Source organism: Sceloporus occidentalis, unplaced genomic scaffold (genome assembly GCF_023333645.1).
Source record: "Sceloporus occidentalis isolate IW3139 unplaced genomic scaffold, rSceOcc1.0.p SCAF_4, whole genome shotgun sequence".
NCBI lineage: Eukaryota > Metazoa > Chordata > Lepidosauria > Squamata > Phrynosomatidae > Sceloporus > Sceloporus occidentalis.
In genome coordinates this window covers 146800338-146820159 of record NW_028316984.1, presented here as the reverse complement: position 1 = coordinate 146820159, position 19822 = coordinate 146800338, and the positions used below count along the sequence as shown (strand labels likewise).

Sequence of the window (19822 nt, the reverse complement as noted above, 5' to 3'; positions counted from 1 at the left end):
TTCGTGTATGCTTCAGCATTTTAAGTGGTATGGAGGTCCGTGGTTTTTAGGCAACAGTGCAAAGCCATGTAGCTCTGACACTAAGAATACTGGGAAGTTCACCCTTCTGTGTTTTCTATAAATAGCAATGTGCTATTGTGGATTCATTTTGAAATGCAGAACTTGCTGGATTCAGGGAGATAATGGCTGTAGTTCCCTTTTGTTGAGTTTCACATAATGAGGTAAAATATATGATTGTGTGAACAGCTAGATATTCATGAACTGCATTTCTGGCAAGTGTTGTGAAACTGCCAAAAAGACTAAAAGGAAATCCCAAGGGAGATATTGGTTTGCAATAAAGGAACCCGTCTTTGCTTTGCATCTCAGACATCTAGGGGGGAAGACTAACCAGCTTCTCATTTTTTTTTAGTCACAAATTTTCCCATGCTGTAATATTGAAGAGTTTCAAAAACAGGTTAAATTTCCCTTATCTAGAATTCCAAAATCCAAAATATTCAAAAAAACCCAAATTTGTCTACATGAGTGGTTGAGATCGTGACACCTTGGATTTTGGATGGTTCAGTGTACACATACTTTGTTTCATGCACAAAATAATTTAAAATGTTATGTATAAAATTACTTTCATGCTATGTGTATAAGCTTCATATGAAACATAACTGAACTTCTTGTTTAGGCTTGAGTCCTATCTCCAGGATCTCTCATTATGTTTATACAAATATTCAAAATCCAAATCCCTTATGGTCCTAAGCATTTCATGTAAGAAAGACTCAACCTGTATGAATAAGAGAAAATGAAAGCCTAGTATAATTATTTCCAAGTGGAATTCATAGAGCAAGAGTGGGCAAGGTGTGCCCCCCAGGGCCACATTCAACATTTTTTTAAAAATGCCCCACATCTGCTAGGAAGTGGGGAGCAGTTTTATCATCCTCCCCTCATTTCAGGCCCAGGAAAGGCCTTTAAAAAATAAAGAGTAACAAGTAAGTCATTTTATTTTTAAAATTATGATTTATTTAATATTTTTGTGGCATGGGAGTTGGGCTCTCCAGGGTTCCTAGGTGGGTCAGTGGAGCTCCCACCCCATTTGTCCACTTGTGCGGTAGAACATTCTTTATTTTCAGACAGTAGTATAGAATAGTTGCCGTGTGACATTTCAGATGGTTAGATGGACAGAACATGATGAATAAAGGAGCAAAGCAAATACTTGCCTCTCAGGATCAATATTTTGCTTAACATTATGATGATTAGAATTTACATAGCACTTTCTTTTTTCAGCAATCAGATCTCTCAGATCAGATCTTGAGCAATCATGACAGCATCCCTGAAAGGTATAATTTCTATATTGTGGACTGTTGCCTGGTTTTTTTAAAAAAACCTTAATCTTTGAGTCGTATCAGTTTTCATTGATTGAGTTATTTTACTTTTTTATATATGTGCATGAGAGCCAGCATGGTGTAGTGGTTTGATCACTGGGCTACCATTTTGGGGACTAGGGTTCGAATACCCATTTGGCCATGGAAACGCACTAGGTGATCTTGGGCAAGTCACACTCTCAAAGGAAGGCAAAGACAAACCTTCACTGACCAAATCTTTCCCAAAAAACCCCATTAGTGTTGCCTTGGGATCATCGTAAGTCAAAAATAACTTGAAGGCACATAACGTCACTAATATTTGTGTATATGAATAGAAACAATAGTTCTAAATAAACACTTATTTTTCTCCTCAGTTCTTGGACACAGCTTAGAGGTGCTCCTTCATGAGAGGAAGAAGGGCATCACCTTATCTCGGATGATATCTAATACACACATTTTTGAAAACTTCCTGTACAGTGGGCCCTTGATATGCACTGGGTTTTGGTTCCAGGATCTCAGTGGATACCAAAATCAGTGGACGTTCAAGTCCCATTGTATGTGGTGGTGTAGTAAAATGGCAAAATCAATGTTTGCATTTGGATTTTTTTCCTTTTTTTTCCTTTTTCTTTTTTCATTTTTTGAAAATTTTAAAGCCGTGGATGATGGATTCTGCGAATGCAGAATCCGTGGACACGATGGGCTGAGTATATTGATAGTTTTGCCATGCTTAATTGGAACTAACTTTTTAATTGACTGAGCTAAGGAAGAAAGGCATGGGGGTAAGCCATGTTAGACAAACTTGGACTTTCCAATAAATTTGCATAAAATCAGGCTCTAAATATTGCTTCTTCTGTTGCAGAACTGGGAAAGGTGGGTGGGGAGAGAATGTCTCAGCTAAGGCAATCTACTGAGATTGTGGCTGCAGTGACCTTTGAATTGTGGACTTCCTTACCTCACAGTCTTAGATTCTACACTAGATGACCTTTCAGGGTTATTCTTATTAGATCACATGTACACTCATCCCTCCACATTCGCTGGGATTAGGGGTGAAGGGTCCCCGTCAATGTGGAAAAAAACACAAATAACAAAAACACTATGTTTTTACCTGAATAGCCCACATTTTACTCTAGCAAGCCTGAGTTCGTTCTGTGCTTTAGCTTATCTGACTTTACCCCTACACGTCCTTCAGTGCGACTTTTGGTTAAAGTTGGCTATAGAGTTGCAGTAGAGGACCTAGATATTCCTAGAGAGAACATATTAATAAAATCTATGGATAATCAAATCTTCAGAAGTCAAAGCCGCAAATGTGGAGGGATGAGTGTAGTTTTTTCTTTATTGTAGTTTTTTTAAACAAAACGTATGCAATGTGAAGTGCAATGCTTAGTGTAAAATGTATATGCAAAAGACTTCTGCACTTTACATGTGTTTAACTGCTGTTCTCTGCTTATATGCAAAATCTGTTTCTCACCTTTTTCCTTCAGCTACTTGTTCCAAGCATTGTTGAAGCAATACCTATCACCACTCCCAGCAAAATAAATTTTCATTACTCTTCAACCCCCCCCCCCCCAACTATATGTCCACAGAAGCTTCACTTCATTCATTTGATAAAGTGGACTGGAGTCAATTTGTTTTTTCCACCTCCCATCTCCACTGCTGCTGCTTCTTATGGTAGAAATGGTCCCCCCCCCTTCCCCATTGGTGGCCTATAAATCATCAGGGTCCAATCCTAAGACCATAAGTTAGCTATAGATGATTGATAGACTGGAAACATGTCCCCCCATTCCAGTATCTTTTATACATTCTTTAAAACTGTCTTATTTTTAAAAGCTCAAAGACCTTCTTTTTTCAGACTTTCTTTGTATTAGTTTCATACATGAGCCTAGTCATTTTTTCTGCAGTTTTTACATGTGAAGCTACAACGCACTGAATGTAACTCACACCTTCCTTATTCTTATCATGTAGGTTCCCTATAATGGACCCACTACTTTATTTTCACCATACATATTCTGCACAATGTGGAGACAGTGGCTAGAGATAGGGTTTTCCCCCTTCTCTGTGAGTATTAGAATGCAGGCATTTGCTGGGCACTACATTGTGGGCAAACAAGAGGAAGTCCAGAGCTTGGAAACATTATTTTTTGGACTACAGTTCCAAGAAACTTGTTTTCTGCTGCTCCAGAGAATAGGACCTGGAGCAATGAGTGCAAACTGCAGGAAAAGAGATTCCATACCTCAACTTTAGGAAGAACTTCTTGACAGAGCTATTTGACAGTGGAATATGTTATCTTGGAGAGTGGTGGAGTCCCCTTTGGAGGTTTTGAAACAGGGGCTGTATGGCCATCTGTTGAAGGTGCTTTGATTGAGTATTCCTGCATGGCAGAATGGGGTTGGACTGGGTCTCTTCCAATTCTGATTCTATGATTCTCTGAATCCCCCAGCATGCTGACTGGGAGTTATAGTCCAAATAGTAATGTTTCTAATCTCTAAGTATATCTTCACATAACACATAATTCATTTATGAAATTTACAGCCACAAGCTTTTGTGATAGATGCTGGTTTTGGAAGTACATTTGATATATTTATGATAGAAAAGCCAGTGTCTCTGTGAAGTAGCAGGAAATATTAACTGTTGGGAAGCAGCAGCAGCACCTGAAGAGAGCTTGTAGACTTCTCCATGGCACCTGGTTGGCCCCCATGGGGTACAGGATGCTGGACTGTGTAGATCTTTCGTTCAATATTTCAGGGCTTCTCTTCTATAGCGCTTGGTGGTTTAGTGAAACTTTTCTTTTTGTGTTGGGTTATCCCAAAAGTTTCCAAACTTCCCCCCTCAGTGGAAGCTTTTCTGTATGAAAAGGAAGTATCCTCTTTTTATCAGTCTGTCTGGGTTTTACACTGCTCTTTTCTGAGCAACAGAAGCATGATGGAGGAAGCAAGAGAATGTCTTGTCACTGGCTGTTGTGAGACTCTGGAACTTGGTCCTATGGAAAACAAGATTGGCTTCTTATTTATTTATATTTATTATTTTATTTCAAGAATTTACATCCCGCCTTTCTCCCACAATAGGATTCTTGCTTGTTGATCATGCAAGTGCAGTCACATGTTTATTCAGGCAGGGGGTCTTTGGCATCTAAGAGTCTCTACTTGAAGTGAGTTTGATTGGTTTGTACTTTGTCTTTATGTTTCTTTTCTTTTTAAAAAAATCAATATTTTGATTTGATTTTTGTTAGAGATATATGTCTACTTCACATAATTCTCTTCTGTGAGGTCTGTTCTAGTAAGACTCATAAAACCCAGCTTGAACTAAAACCCAGCTCCCTTGAATGCTTTTCACATTTCTCTGTGGCTGTGCATTGATCATTTCTGAGCAAGTTGTTCATTCATTGCCTTCTCCTGTCTCTGATAAACCCCACAAATTCTTTTAAAAGGCAGTTTAAATTTTTTTAGTCTTACTTGTAGAAAAGGAAGATGCTTTTCCTCCCTCTGAACTGGGCTAACTAAAATCTCTGGCTTCTAAGCAAAAGGGTCTGTGTATGCAATGCATATGCCTTCCAGTTACCTGTCTATTTATGGCAACCCCAATAATTTCATAGGGTTTTCTTAGGCAAGGAATACTTGGAGGTGGTATTGCCTATTGTTATTGCTGCTGCTGCTGTTTGCTTTCAAGTTGTTTCCAACTTATGGTGACCCTAAGCCAATCCTATCACCGGGTTTTCTTGACATGATTTGTTGAGAGGAGATTTGTCATTGCCTTCCCCTGAGGCTGAAAACATGTGACTTGGCCACAGTCACACAGTGGATTCCCATGGTTGAGCGGGGATTTGAACCCTGGTATCCAAGAGTTCAACCCACCATGTTGGCTATTCTCCCTCTGAAATATAGCTTACATCTAGTATTTGTTGATTGTCTACCATCCAACTACTAACCAGAACTGACCCTTCTTACCTTCTAAGATCAGATGGAATTTGGTGCCTTTAGGGTATTTAAGCTGTAAAAGGTCTTGCCCAGGGCACATACAGATCAAGCGAAAATGAACCTTTAGGTAGAGTGGGAAACTGTCATTTTATCTAACAAATGGGACATCTGTATAATAAGTATTAATATTTGAATTTCAGATTTTGTCACTTTACTATGATTTGGTTGTAACCTGTCTTTGTCTTGCTGTCCATCCAGTGAAGAGCGATGCCAGCCTCTCTATCAAATGATGAATGCAGCGCTTCATCAAGTCTAGTCATCTATTTTAAGCAGGAAAAATGTCACTCGCACTTTGGATAAATCAGTTCAATCCGTCTAATAGTGCTTTTCTAGGAGCAAGTATTTTTGCTGTTCTGAAGAACACTTTTATGTGTTTGGAGCATCACTCTGCAATTCTGGGTAGTTCTTTCTTTTTAAAGCTAAGCTGGTATTAATGTAGCTAAACTGACTGATACACTGTTCTGATTTTTCTAATACACACATTGGATTCTGATAATTTTGACTTTGAAATCAAATTTAGTTACAGAGAGTAAGTTGATCTGGCCATAGCCAGGGGTCTGTACATCCTCTGGGTTTCCTTGTTTTTTGAAGTCTACATTTCTCTGCCCAGGATAGAAGCATATTGCTGCCGCAGATTAATACTTTTGAAAGTTGTTGCAAGGATGTTAGAGCCCTAAGGGAATAAGGGCAACTAGGTTTGGGTTATGTGAACAGAATAATAACTTTAAAAGAAAGAGCACTGTCCCTTCCAAGCTGTTGTGGTAATTCATGCTGTGCATGTGAATTACGCACACATGCCACTATGCAGCTTTGCTCCAAAGCCATTTTTTTTAGTCAGCCTCAAACCACAACCTGAACCTGTGGTTTGTTTTCAGTTTCCAAACTCTGAGTAGTTTAAACCATGGCTTGTTGTAACACCCAAACCTGCAACTGTAACTTCTCTCAGGCTTGTTTTCCAGCTGCCTTACATGAAACAGGAGCTGACAAAAAGGGCAGGAAAGAAACAAAACAGAAATGGGGAAGATAAGCCGCAGCACATTTGGTGGTCTGCCATGCGATTAGTGGTTTAAATAACAAAACATGTTCAACACAATTGTGGCTTATCATGACATACAAATGTACCCTGTGTGTTGAGCTTAAAAATTTATTTTCAGACTTATGTCCTGCCTTTTCTCGGTACAGTTCAACAACCTGAATGCAAACAGCAAAATGAAAAAGAAAACAACACTTTAGGTCGCAAGGGAAAGCAATTTTCTTCTTCCTGTGTCACAGTTCATCCCATTTAGCAAGGTCTGTGAGCCTTCTGTGGGGATTTTTTAGGGGGCCGGAGTGGCTGCCCTGGAATGGAGGGAGTTGAGGAATACCAACTTATGACAACCCTAGGGCGACCCTAAATCCATCAAAATGCAGTTGGCCTTCAGTGTCCACAGCTTGAAAATATTCCAAAAGGCAAACCTTGATTTTGCCATTTTAGATAAGGGACACTTTTTACCATGCTGTTGGATATAGTGGAACTTGAGCACCCATGGATTTTGGTATCCATGGAGGTACTGGAATCTTACCTCAGCAGATACCAAAGGTCAACTGTAATTGGTTTCTGTATATAGCAAGAGAGAGAGGCAGGAAGCCTGCCACATCTAACAGTGCTTTCCTGGGTTATAGTACTGCACTGTTGCAGAAAAAGACCCATTACATTGGGATTGGTCAAAGAACAAGGCCTCTGCAAGTGTTTTTCAGGCAGGCAGATGAGGGCTGAAACAGTCCCTAAGATCCTATGCAGTTACAGAAGTTCGTTCCAGGTCACAGAAATAAGTAGTCCTAGAATCTTGACACTCTCAACCTGTTTCTCTGTTAAGTAGAGATCTAGCTATTAAGGAAGCAACTGTAGGCTTGGTTCTGTGTACCAGCCTGGCAAAATCTCTGATGGCTAGATGTCTCTGTAAGATAGGGGGGAGCAGGATTTCCAGTGACCAGGGAAAAGGATTTGAGGTCCTAAATAGTTCTTTGCTTCTTGTCATGATGAACAGTAACAGAGTGCTCTGTGTGCATTAATGGATTAATGGTTTACATTGGCTTGGGTCAAAACTTATTAGCACTTAGGTCTCATCCTTTTTAATGTGGACTAAGTCATGACTCACTTATTTCATTCACTTCCATGATACTGAATATTCAGTCTGGATCCAAACCATAGAGTTTAGAATTTGGATTAACCTTGACTGAAAAGTTAAAAGTATACTGTAAAAGTATACTGTCCATAAACCTTCCAGTTTATTAACTATCTTTTTGGGATCTGCGTTCTTCTTCTGTCAGAGTTGTTCACTACCTCCAAGTTGACTCTGATTCATAGTGATCTTGTGGATGAGACATCTCCAAAACTCCCTGTCCTCCATTGCTCTGGTTAAGTTTTTTAGGCTCATGCCTGTGACCTGAATTGAGTCCATCCATCTAACTTGCAGTCTTCCTCTCTGCTTCTCTCCAGCTTTCCTAGCTTGTTTCTCTTTTCTAATGAGTCATACCTTCTCATAGTGTGGCCAAAGTACAACAGTCTCAGTTTGATCTTTTGAAATCTTATTTTCCCTTCCACCTTGAATTAATGTACATCCATGGTTCTGTAACAAAAATGAGAAATCTGCATATTTTTAAATGCTTTGCAATATAATTTACATATTTTATGAACGTAACAGATGTTGCAGTGTCATTGGTAGACATATGGCATTTATCCTAAAATATTATTCTGAAATTGTTATCCTCAAGTGTGAACAACACTGAATCAGCTGTTGTGCTTTTCTTTTCAGAGGAATTCAGTATGTCTTCACTAAAGAAATTTGTAACTCTCTCACTTCTCTCACAGATCACACAAGATCAGTTCCTTTTTTTTTTGACTTTTTGAATCAGCCTCTATTTTGCAGTGTAGGGCAGTATAGGTATATCATTTACATAGCGTTTTTTAAAAGAGCAAATATGGTACTTACACAGAATTCATGAATTTTTCAGAACAAGGTATTTTAAATTCAAAACAATGTATAAGATACCAGAGATTATGGTAGTTCAAATTGTGCAACAGAAAAGAGTAGGAGGGGGAAATTCAGAAAATCTAAAAATTGCACCTGCAGCAAGAGCAGGAATATCAATCTTTTAATCAAGAAGTTTGAGTGTGGTAATGAGAAGTGAATCTTGACCGCTGAGGAGGAGTAGCAAAAAATGGAGCTGTGATTTCAAAGTAGACCTGAAATTAAAGGGAAAAGGGGGGCGCAAACCCCAAGCAATAAATTGATGTAAACATCAGTATCTGCTACGAGCATCTACAACATTTCATCTATTCACCTTGAATTTGGTTTCATGAGCATTGAAGGCTTCAAAAAATCCTTGCTGAGTCTTAGAAGTTGTATCTTACATTTTCCCAAAACCTACACAAGCCCAAAAGAAAACATAACTGTAAAATGCTGACTTGATTTTAAAATGTCTTCGAATACAAAGGATTGATAGTGTTGTAAGTGTATAACTCAGCTGCAGTTGTTGAAAGAATGGGCTTGAATTTAAATTATGATTAGCACTTGAACAGATCTTGAGACACTGGCACAAGAAGCTGCATTATATTAGGTCAAACTAGTTTACCTAGCTCACTGTTTTTCATTCGAAGGGTGGAGATTGCTCTCAGTCTCAGGACCAGACCATGCCTGGGACAGGGCTGGAGGAGGAGGAGGAGGAGGAGGACTTCACTTTAATGTCTTGCTCGTCCTGCCTCTCAATAGAGAAAATCCTTTCTCACATTCTTCACTACCTCAGTAGATGGTGAGGAATATGAGAAGAGAATATAACTGTTATTGCTAGTTAGAGATTCCCCACTAACTCTCTTCCATTGCTAACTGAGAAGAAAGTAAGCATCTTGAGGAGTCAATTATATTCTCATCTCCTGTCTGTAATCTCAGATTACAAACATCATCAGTATTATTATTATTATTATTATTATTATTATTATTATTTTCATTAATATCCTAACTTTCTCCCACTGAGATGCAAGGCGGCTAACAAGATATTTAAAAACAATTAAAAGATTAAAAACTATACAAAAATTCAATAAAAGCATAAATAGAAAAGTTATTTAAAGCAATTAAACAGTTTATAAAGTTTTAAATACTAAAATTCATTGAAAAACTATCTACAGACCATAAAAGCAGCACTTGTGTGTGCCTCCAAGTCATTTTGGACTTCTGGTGACCCTAAAGCGATCCTATCATGGGATGTTCTTGGCAAGTGTCTTCTGAGAGAGCCTGATTTGCCCAAGATCACCCAGCGAGTGTTTATGCTCAAATGAGGATTTGAACGCTGGTCTCCAGAGTCATAGTCCAACCCTCAAACCACTACACCACATTGGCTGCAACATTAAAAGCTTGATGGCATAAAAATGTTTTAACTTGATAGAGAAAGGAGAGCAAGGACCGAGTTGTCCCCTGGTCTCCCTACAAAGTCTTGGGAGCAGCCACCAAGAAAGCCCTCTCCTTTGTTCCCACCATATTGACCCGAAGGATGTGGTGAGCAGAGAGGACCACATGGGTTCATGAGAGGACATTCAGACCTTCAAGTAGCTTGGACCCAAGCTGTATAGGAGTGTTTGGTCCAAACACTGTATAGGAGTGTTTGGTCACAAGCAGACACCTGTACCAGTTATGTGATAGCCACAAAAACTGGCCCTCTTGGCATGTTATTCTGAAGTAGATCAGCTCCCACACTTTGTATAACCTGATAATTGTGGCGGTCTTAGAAGAAGCTGGCTTGTCCAAATATTTCTGTAAAAAGCCCTCTCCTTTGTTCCCACCATATTGACCCGAAGGATGTGGTGAGCAGAGAGGACCACATGGGTTCATGAGAGGACATTCAGACCTTCAAGTAGCTTGGACCCAAGCTGTATAGGAGTGTTTGGTCCAAATTTTAGTTTATTGTGGCACCAAAACTAGAGAAGGCTAAATGTCTCACAGAACTATACTGCCCAGAATTCCCTAGCATTGAGTCAGGGCAGTTAAAGCAGCCTCAAACGGGATTATTTCTACAGTGTGTTTTGGACCTCTCCTGTCCTGCTTTCCATCCTTGTTTGAAACATGGCTGGTTCAGAAGTATATCCTCTCAGAATGGAACTTTGAAGAATGTGAAGCATTTCTGGAAGCATCCAGAGACTGTGCTAGTGGGATTGGGACCATTAGTAGGCCAGAGGTTCCCTATCCTTGGTCTGTCCTCAACAGCTACCTGGGACCCCAAGCTAAAGTGTTCACATCACCTGCAGCTTGATCCTTGTGCTGTAGCTGAAAATGTGAGAAATTGAACTTGGGAAATGCTGCATGCAAAGCATGTGCTCTGCTCCTGATTTCTTACGGAAGCAAGTTCATGCTTTTTCCATTATATTCATAGTTGTTCCTCTGTTGCTTTAGTGCATTTTTTGTTGAATATTGTGAAAACTTAGGGACAGTTTTCTTCTCGCTAGAATAAAGCACAGTGATTATTTTATAGCATCCATGGAAATACACCATTGTCCTTGTCAGTTATATGCTCCTTTCAAGCAATTTATGCTGCTGCTTACTTGGCCAAAAATTATGACTTGCAAACAGTGCAATACTCCAAAGGATTTAAACACATGCAATTAAAAATGAGTTCCAAGGGAAGGCACATTTCAGGCTTCTGTAAGTAGCTTGTAGCGACTCCCGACATTGTGTTGCACTTGCCTCATGGTCTTGAAATCAAACTTTCCAGCAAAGACAAGCACTGGGTTTGATAACAGTTTAGCAGGTCCTGTAATTTACTGTGGAGCACAATTGTTTTATAGCGATATAATTGCTAGGATGGGGCTATATGCCCACAGAGATTCATGGTACCCATATGTTCACAACTGTAATTTAAAAAAAAATGGAAAAGCTGCTTACTGCACATCTTTTTGCATTGTTTATTTGAATTTAAAATTTCACAAGCAGTCACCTGTACCAGTTATGTGATAGCCACAAAAACTGGCCCTCTTCTTGGCATGTTATTCTGAAGTAGATCAGCTCCCACACTTCGTATAACCTGATAATTGTGGCGGTCTTAGAAGAAGCTGGCTTGTCCAAATATTTCTGTAAAGGGAAGAAAGCCCTGGTCAGATTTAACCGGACAGGTTTAGTTGTTGTGCTTGTACTATTTGCATGGTTACATCTATTGTAATTAATACAAAAATTGGTTTTCAATTTTACTGTCAGAGTTTGCTAGAAAAACTGTGGGAGTTAGAGAGAATGTCATTGTTGCTCTCATATCTTTATGACTGTACTAGCATTGACTAAGAATATTTAATGTGGCAGATAGATGTCAATTTCATATTTTTTTTCTCTGTACATTTGTTTGCTTTTTGTTAAGGTCTGAGTATAGATTTTTTTTCCATTATGATTTTTTAATGTGCTTTTCTTTATTTACCTTTCTACCCCCCCCCCCCCGGTGTGGCTAGTTGTTATAATAACTGAACACACTATACATGCATCTCCAGAAGTGCTGTTTTGGATTTCACTAGGACTTGGATTCAGTGACTGAACATGTTTATACTTAGTTCCAAAATTTTTAAGTCTTCAGAAGCATGTTTGCCTTCTTGCTATAATCTATGGAGCCAATTTTATTGACAGGATAAAAGATTCAAAATTGAGGCTTAGTGTGGTTTGCAAAGTACCTATACGAGTATAAAACTCAACATGCCATTTGTTGTATTGTAGTTCACACTGTTGCTGAGTAGTTGTAGCATTTGAAAGCTTCATGAGTGTTCTCTTGCTGTTGTTGTGTGCCTTCAAGTTGTTTCTGACTTACAGTGACTCTAACGTAACACTATCACTATCTTGGCAAGATTTGTTCAGAGGGTGTTTGCCTGTGCCTTTCTCTGAGGCTGTGCTTGCCCAAAGTCACCCAGGCTGCATCTGCACTACAAAAATAATCCAGATTGACACTGCTTTAACAGCAGTGGATCCAGTACTATAGAATTCTGGTGTTTGTATTTTTTGAGATATTTAGGCTTCTCTGTCAGAGAGCTCTGCTGCCACAACAAACTTCAAATCCCAGAATTCCATAGCATTGAGCCATGGCAGTTAAAGTGTTGTCAAACTGCATTATTTCTGCAATGCAGGTGCAGTAGAGATCTCTACCAAAAAAAGTGGGGGAGGGTAGCAGTAACCTAACCATCGTATCATAGAGTTGGAAGAGACCACAAGGGCCATCCAGTCCAGCCCCCTACCATGCAGGAGCTCCCCATCAAAGCACCCCCAACAGATGGCCAACCCTTGCAAGGCTGGCTGCCACTTGCCTAATCTTAGTAGTTATTTCAAATAATTCTCCAGGAGTGAGAGGGCAGATTTATTTCAGCAGCAATTACTTTTCTCACAGTTAGGGGTTGTTTCTTCCTTGATAGAGACCTGCCTTTTTTACAGAGAAAATAAGCTATAAAGTAGCAGAAGTGGTCAGTTTATGTGTGAATTTTTAGTGAGTTAACAGAGGAGGACCTCATTACACACTACATGTTAGATGCAGATTCTGTGTGTGATTCTTGGAGGCTGAAGGGAAGGCAACCAGCAAGGGTAGTAATCCATTAAAGGATCTGATATCTTTCCACTATGGAGCTTAAAGGAGGAGGGCTTGAGAGATTAGCCCTGCTTGCTACTTGTGTATGGTTTAAAGGGAAAAACAGAGAATTTGTTATGTGCATGATCTTTCTGTTGGTTTGTGATAGCATATTTTTGTATTGAGGTTGGCATTCAGAATGTAAGTGTGCATGGTATTATTATTATTATTATTATTATTATTATTAAGCTTTATTTATATAGCACTGTAAATTTACACAGCACTGTACATAAAATCTTTTAATTAGACGGTTCCCTGCCTTCAGGCTTACACTCTAAGAAGACACGACACAAAAGGAGAATGGAATGGTTGTGGGGAAGAGGATCAGGTCCAGCATTCTTCTCTCCCTCTGAGGCCTGGACCAAGGCAGATGGACAGAGGGAGGGCTCTGTATCTTAAGGATAGGCCTGATGGCATTGGCCCACCCTCTCTCCCCCTCAGAGGCCAGGATAGAGTCAGATGCCTTGTGGGAAGGGTTCAGTTCCTTCAGGGAGGCCCGATGGCAAGGCCTACTTGGTACTCTCCTAATATAACAGCTTTTTAACAGGTTAGGGTCTATTTGACAAGAGATTGGATGCCGAATTTGTTTTTTTTAAAACACACACACACACACACACACACACACCAAATCTAAATAGTTAATCCCAACTAATGTTGATCCATTTCATCAACAGAAATTTGTTAAGTCAAGAGTTATACATTCTGTTGATTCAGTTGGTCTAGTCTGCTCGGCCATGGAAACCCCCTGGGAGACTTGGGTTAGTCACACTCTCTCAGCCTCAGAAGAAGACAGAGGCATACCCCTTGCCAAGAAAACCCCATGAAAGGTTTGCTTTGAGGTTCCCATAAGTCGGAAATGACATGAAGCTTCACAACAATAATAAGTCTGATTGAAACTAACAATTAGATCTAAATTTCCAAGTGACATTTAATGGTTATTCAGCATGAGCCAAGGCAAACCTATCTGGAAGTTTTTTCCAAATGTGTTAGAAAACTACTGACACAAGACAATGGTTGTAAATTCAATCATTGTACATATGCACAAAAGATGCTAATTAAATCTCTGACAGTCTGCCCAACCACAACACCTTTGGTAGTTTTCTTTTCCTTGTTGAAAACATATTCACAAAATTTTACAATGCTGCTTTACCCCCTTCTTGACTAAAGCTCGATCAGCTGGGACAGCAAACGTTTGTGAAGAGTTTTCTTCTCAGCACTTTCCTTAGGGACATTTTTTTAAATCATACTTTCAGTGGTTACAAATGGGATTTTCATTTAATTCTCTTTTGATAGTGGATCTTGTGTTGTGTTTTAATGGTTTTCTTTTCTTTAATATTGCTGTAAGGTGCCTTGAATCCTTTCTCCTTTTAGAGTAAGGTGGTGCACAAGTATAGTAAACATATAAATAAAGTGACTAGGTGAGATGACTGTTTCCAAACCTGCTTTAATTGCCCCTGTGTGTGCTCTAGTCTGATTTCTTGGGATTATGTTCCTTATTTTTGGCTTTACCCTTCCAGCTCTCTATGCAACAATTTCTGACACCAGGCAGGTTGTGGTTTCCTATACCCAGGGCTTTCAATTACTGTAGTCTTCATTTTCTCCAGCCCAGCCAGACTACCATTTTTATCTTCCCTTCTACTGCATTTATACAATGTTAGAGTTTAAAACATATTGTGAACACATTTTAGATCTTTTTAACAGCATTTGTTAAACATGAATTTAAATGGCACACTCCAGGATATCAATTCCCAAATAGCATATTAAAATATGTAAGTAGATTGCTGGGAAATATCTGCTTCTGTTGATGAGCTGTTTGATTATTAACGTATAATGACACAGATGGGGGAAATGAGGTGGTTCACTATTTTATATAGCATATAGTGCTGATTATTTCTTTATATATCAGAGTGAGAAATACCCCCTATTTCTATTCATTTTCCACAAAAAAGGGTTTCCCTAGATTTTTTGATGAAAATGATTTTGATATAGTAAGATCATCTTAGATATTTTTCCAGCTGGAATTCCTACAGTTAGTTTGTAAGTAAAAAGGAAGGGAAGGTTTCGTAGTAAGAAGTAGGCATATTACCTATAGCTCTATAGTTTGAAATAAAGCCACATCTTAATATATGCTATCCCTCACCCACTAGAGAATCCATAAGGCACATATTTCCTAAGCATGTACCAGGCGTCACTTGGTGTATTGTGTGAAGATGCATTTCTGTACCAGTGATATTAAGACATTTTCCTCTTTGTTCTCAGGGGTGGACACTGATCCTATGACGCATGCCCGGAAGAAACAGCTTTTACTTCTGAAACACTCAGCTGGTTCTGCGGGCCAAGCTTTGTCACCGATTGACGGTGAGAGAATGGATAGGACTGAGACGGAGGATAGTGAGCAAGGAAATGGCACTAAGGGGCAAAACTGCCAGAGCAGATTTGCAGGCGTGAATAAAAGCAGGAATTCACGGGAACTCAGAAAGACGTACCCATTGAGGAAACGTCTCAGCTCATCTGTGGATAAAAAAACATGCTCAGTGCTCCTCACTAGACTAGAGGATGTTGCCACATCGTTGTCAGAGGAAACCCAGAATGGGATGAAAAGCGGTTTTGCCCATTGTATGGATGACCTCAGGTCTGTGTGCTTTCCAGAATCAGTTCAGGTGGTGAGTGCAAGGAAACCAGATTCTTCTGGGGGAAAATGCACAATATCCTGTTCAGAAACCAAGCAAGAAGGGCACGGTGCCTGTCTCTCAGAACCCAGGAAACGAAGGCTAGCATCCCTGAATGCTGAAGCTGTCAACAACCTGCTTTTTGAACGGGATGAAGGCTTATTATCTGGCAGACGTTTTCGCAAAGATCCCCCCAAAGTCAGTGGAGTTTGTTGCACTAAGAGCACATGTTGCAAATCTCAGGGCACTTGGCCCGTGACGGAAAAGCAAAGTTCTAAAACAGCGAAGGGAAAGAGACAAAACAGATCAGGTTCTAAGTCTGCTCCTGGTGACCAGTCATTGGATGATGTCTTTGAAGGGAAGAGACGGGAGGATGATGGGATTTCCTACCACCCTGCTCCAAAGAGGTTGGCCAGTCTTAATGCTGCAGCGTTTCTGAAACTGACTCATGAAAAAGACCAGCCGCTAAAGCCACGGAGTAAATCAGCTGGAGAAAGCAAGCCTGAGAACCACAGTTCCAAATCAAAGCTTAAGTGGGCCAAAGCCAATGGGAAAAACTGTGTTAAATCCAAAAAGGAAATGTCCACTATAAATACAGATGGTCAGCATAGTTGGCAGGGAGGCACTGAGGGTGCATGTAGAAAAGTAATCCATCAGGATCCCCCTAGAATCTATGGAAAAACAGAATCTATCAATTATGAACCATTACCTAACTCTTGTGAAGGCACAGAGGGCTTCTTTCACAGGCTGCCTTTGCTAATGGGTGGGCAAGCTTCCATGAAGCCTGAATATGGAAGGCCTGGAGAGAAATCTCCAACTCCCAAACAGGAATTTCATCAGCCTTCCTTCCCAGTACCTCAGTTCCATCCTTTGCCTGTGCCGGGAAACCATCCAGATTGTGGCTGTCTCTATGAATCGTCGGACTTGACTCCATTGAATGGATTTTATGTTTATTATGGCCAAAGTGGATACAATACTTACACTCATTGCTCAGTTTACCCGAAGGATGAACTGTCCGAGGCAACAGGCTGTGACGGGCTCTTGGTATCTCCAGGTTCTTTAACGTCTGACCCCTCGTTTCAGCCATTTCACTGGTGTAATTCTCCATACTGTTGTGGAGAAGGACCGGCAATTAATAGTTACAGCCTCTGTGGAGTTATGCATGTACCAGAAAGCAGAATTGGTAGTGTGCATACAGGGCGGAATGGCTACCCTTATAAGATGCCTTTTGCAGCAGGTAAGTTTTAAAGAGTTTATTCCATTCTATTGCTAATGCTTACTGTTATTTTACTATTATCATCATATTCATCATATTCAATAGATGCTTGTGTTGGCAGTCCTGGAAGCTTTAAAGAGCAAAATGGTGTTGTGGTAGTCAACATTTAATACAACTAGATGAGAGTGAAGTAGCTTTTTTCTGAATGATTGGATGCTAGGATGTTATATTGGCCTCTGACATCTTCACACTCAAGACAAGAAGTCAGTATTACGTAGTTCCCCTGATGATTACATACTCTGCTGCTTGTTTTTACTTATGCACAGATACAGATGGGAGGCTGGAGGTGGCCATCCATGGAATCTACTGCCCAAAGCAGCTGCCCCACCTTGCCTATTAGGAAGGCCCTTGTTTTCTGAAATATGTGCTGCCTCTCAGTGGTTGTACTTGACAGGCCAGTTTCTCCAACCAGAGGCCTTGAACTTGATCACTGCTGTGCTACATATGGGGGTGTAGATTGACAGTTTTACATGGAGAGCTTCATTTTTATAATCATCTCTTTGTTTGATCCTGGCTTAGGTTTATCACTTGAGATGACAAACTTGCACACTTGGAGGCTACCCAGTTGAGCCTCTGTTCTGCTTAAGATACTTCATTTTTAAGGGAAACTTGAGTAGTTTGGAGGGTTGGAATTTCTGTTAATGGCCTGTTTCATTTAAAAGGCAGACGAGGTCCTTTTTAATTTGTGTGCATTTTCCCCAAATACTCATACAAAGCTGCCTTATATTGAGACAGATAGAACCCAGCACTGATCCCTCTAACCAGCAGTCATTCTCCAGGGTTTCAGGTAGGATTCTTTCCTAGACCTATCTGGAGATCTCTTATGGCAGTCTTCCATCCAAGCACTAACCAGGCCTGACCCTACTTAGTTTCCATGATTAGACAAGATTGAGGTGCCATACAGAGGTCAACAGAAAAATGTTATGCCTGAGTGCAACAGTTCAGAGTATACAGGGGGAGAACAGCAGCTGCCTGACCTTCATGTAGCTTCACATATCTGGTAAAGAATGCCTATATGGCACTACTGATAAGTTTATAGAACTGTAGTGTAGTAGTTCTGGAGAAATCCCAGCTGGATGAGTAGTATATACGATAAGAAAGGAGGGAGTATTGTGGTGATTTTTTTTCTAGTCTATTAGTTCATCTAAATACATTCTACCTTCCACATTTGCGGAGGTTAGGGGAACAAGCCCTCTAAAAATGTGGAAAAACCACAAATAACACCTCCCTGCACACGGCAGCCATTTCCAGGGCGGCAGGGTTTCGGAGAATGAAGCGCTCCCTTCCTCTGGCCCTTGCCATCCTGAAAAGTCTTGGGAGAAATGTCTCTCAAGCCTTTCTGGGGTTGAAGGGGCTTCTGGTTTAACATTTGTGAAGAACCAAAATTGCGAATGTCAAACCTGCAAATGTGGAGGGCCAGCTGTAGCTCCACAACATAAATATCCCATCATACACCACTGGCTTCTCTGGCGTAGGATGTGCAATGTATAGCCTTCCAGATGTTGCTGGACTACATCTCCCATTTGCCCTAGCCAATGTAGCCAGTGATGGGGGTTGGTGGAGTTGCAGCATTTGTAGCATCCAGATTTACTGTTTTGACAGAAGGGTTAAGCTGTCCCTCAGACTTTCATCCTGCTCTTTTAAAATTCCACAGATAAGAATGCTGCTTTTCTTTCTGTATGTTTTACATTGCTGTTCAGTGAGGCCACCACTTTGAGAAGGAATACTCTTGTTTGCCTCTGGAGCATCATTGGGCTGCAAGCACATTGCAGGCAGCAACCTTAGCCTGGAAATTGGTGATATACTCAGAGTTCCAAGTTGCAGTCAGCAGGCTGGATCAGTATTTCAGCACATGACCTGCCCTATAGTAGCCCCTGGTGTATTATCAGCAGTGGTGTACAGGGAATGTGGATCCCCCCCAAATAGGTAATGGAACCCTTCCTTTTGTGGAGGACATGTTCCCAATCCAAGCACTTACCTTTTTAAAACGTTCCTTGGAAAACATTGAAAACTTTTCTGTTTCAGGTATTTTTGATCTTATCAGTTCATGAATTCAGTGTCCTGGATTAACTAGGAAACTAATATTTTGTCTACCCAGGTCTACCTTCTACAAATTTGATTCTGGCCCCAAGGAATTCTGAAATATAATCCTAACACCTTAAATGTCCTAACAGTGCCAAGCTTTTGGAATGTTTGTAAATAGAATTGTCAATAGAATGCCCTTTCCATACATGAGGGATCCATTCCAGACACCACCCCACATAAAGGAAAAAACGCATATGCTCAAGCCCTGTTTAAAACAGTGGCCATGTGCTTCTGTGTGTGGTGTGGGGCTGCACCATTATTGCACACCATCCGTGTAAGGTTAAAGCTTCGTATGGCACACCTGCGTATGACGCAGGCACGCTGTATTCCCAAGATACGCACTTGTTTTTCGGTGGAGTGCAACCTTATTCAGAACAGGTTGTTTGGGCTCCAGCACCAATCTGCAGAACCTCCATCTTTCCAGAATCAGCTTATTGGCCCTCATCCAGACCATTACAGCATCCAGGCACTGGTCCAGCACCTGCGCAGCCCCAGCTGATGATAATGAAAAGAAGAACTAGAGCCGAGTGTTATCAGCATACTGATGGCACCCTACACCATGCCCTCTTTATAATCAGCACATCTCAGTGTATTCCTGTGCATACTGGTGTGTGCGTGTTGTGCTGTTCTCTTTTGTAACTGGCTTATGGCACTAACATCACTTCAGGTCCAAGAAGGGAGGACCTTCAGCTCAGAGTCTGGATACTTGTATTTTCTCTTGAAGTCCTGCCCTCTGTCCTGACCAGAACGGGATAGATATCTGCTATCTTTAGTTCTCTGATAGCAATAATTAATCAAAAGTAAAAAGAATCCTTTATCAGTAATAGCTTGGTTGTTCTGAGCCAAAGTGCTGGG

The 19822-nt window shown here is 40.5% G+C and overlaps 1 protein-coding gene across 2 annotated transcripts in view; it reads left to right on the top strand.

Annotated features, from left to right (window-relative positions):
- The window catches only part of BAHD1 (bromo adjacent homology domain containing 1), an 80634-nt gene that overhangs the window by 33172 nt on the left and 27640 nt on the right, over window positions 1-19822 (top strand). For both annotated transcript variants that reach the window (XM_089521948.1, XM_089521949.1), the window contains exon 2: window positions 15197-16843. In XM_089521948.1, coding sequence (XP_089378074.1) covers window positions 15214-16843 — 1630 coding nt within the window. In that variant the 5' untranslated portion in view covers window positions 15197-15213. The remainder of the gene's footprint in view (window positions 1-15196; window positions 16844-19822) is intronic.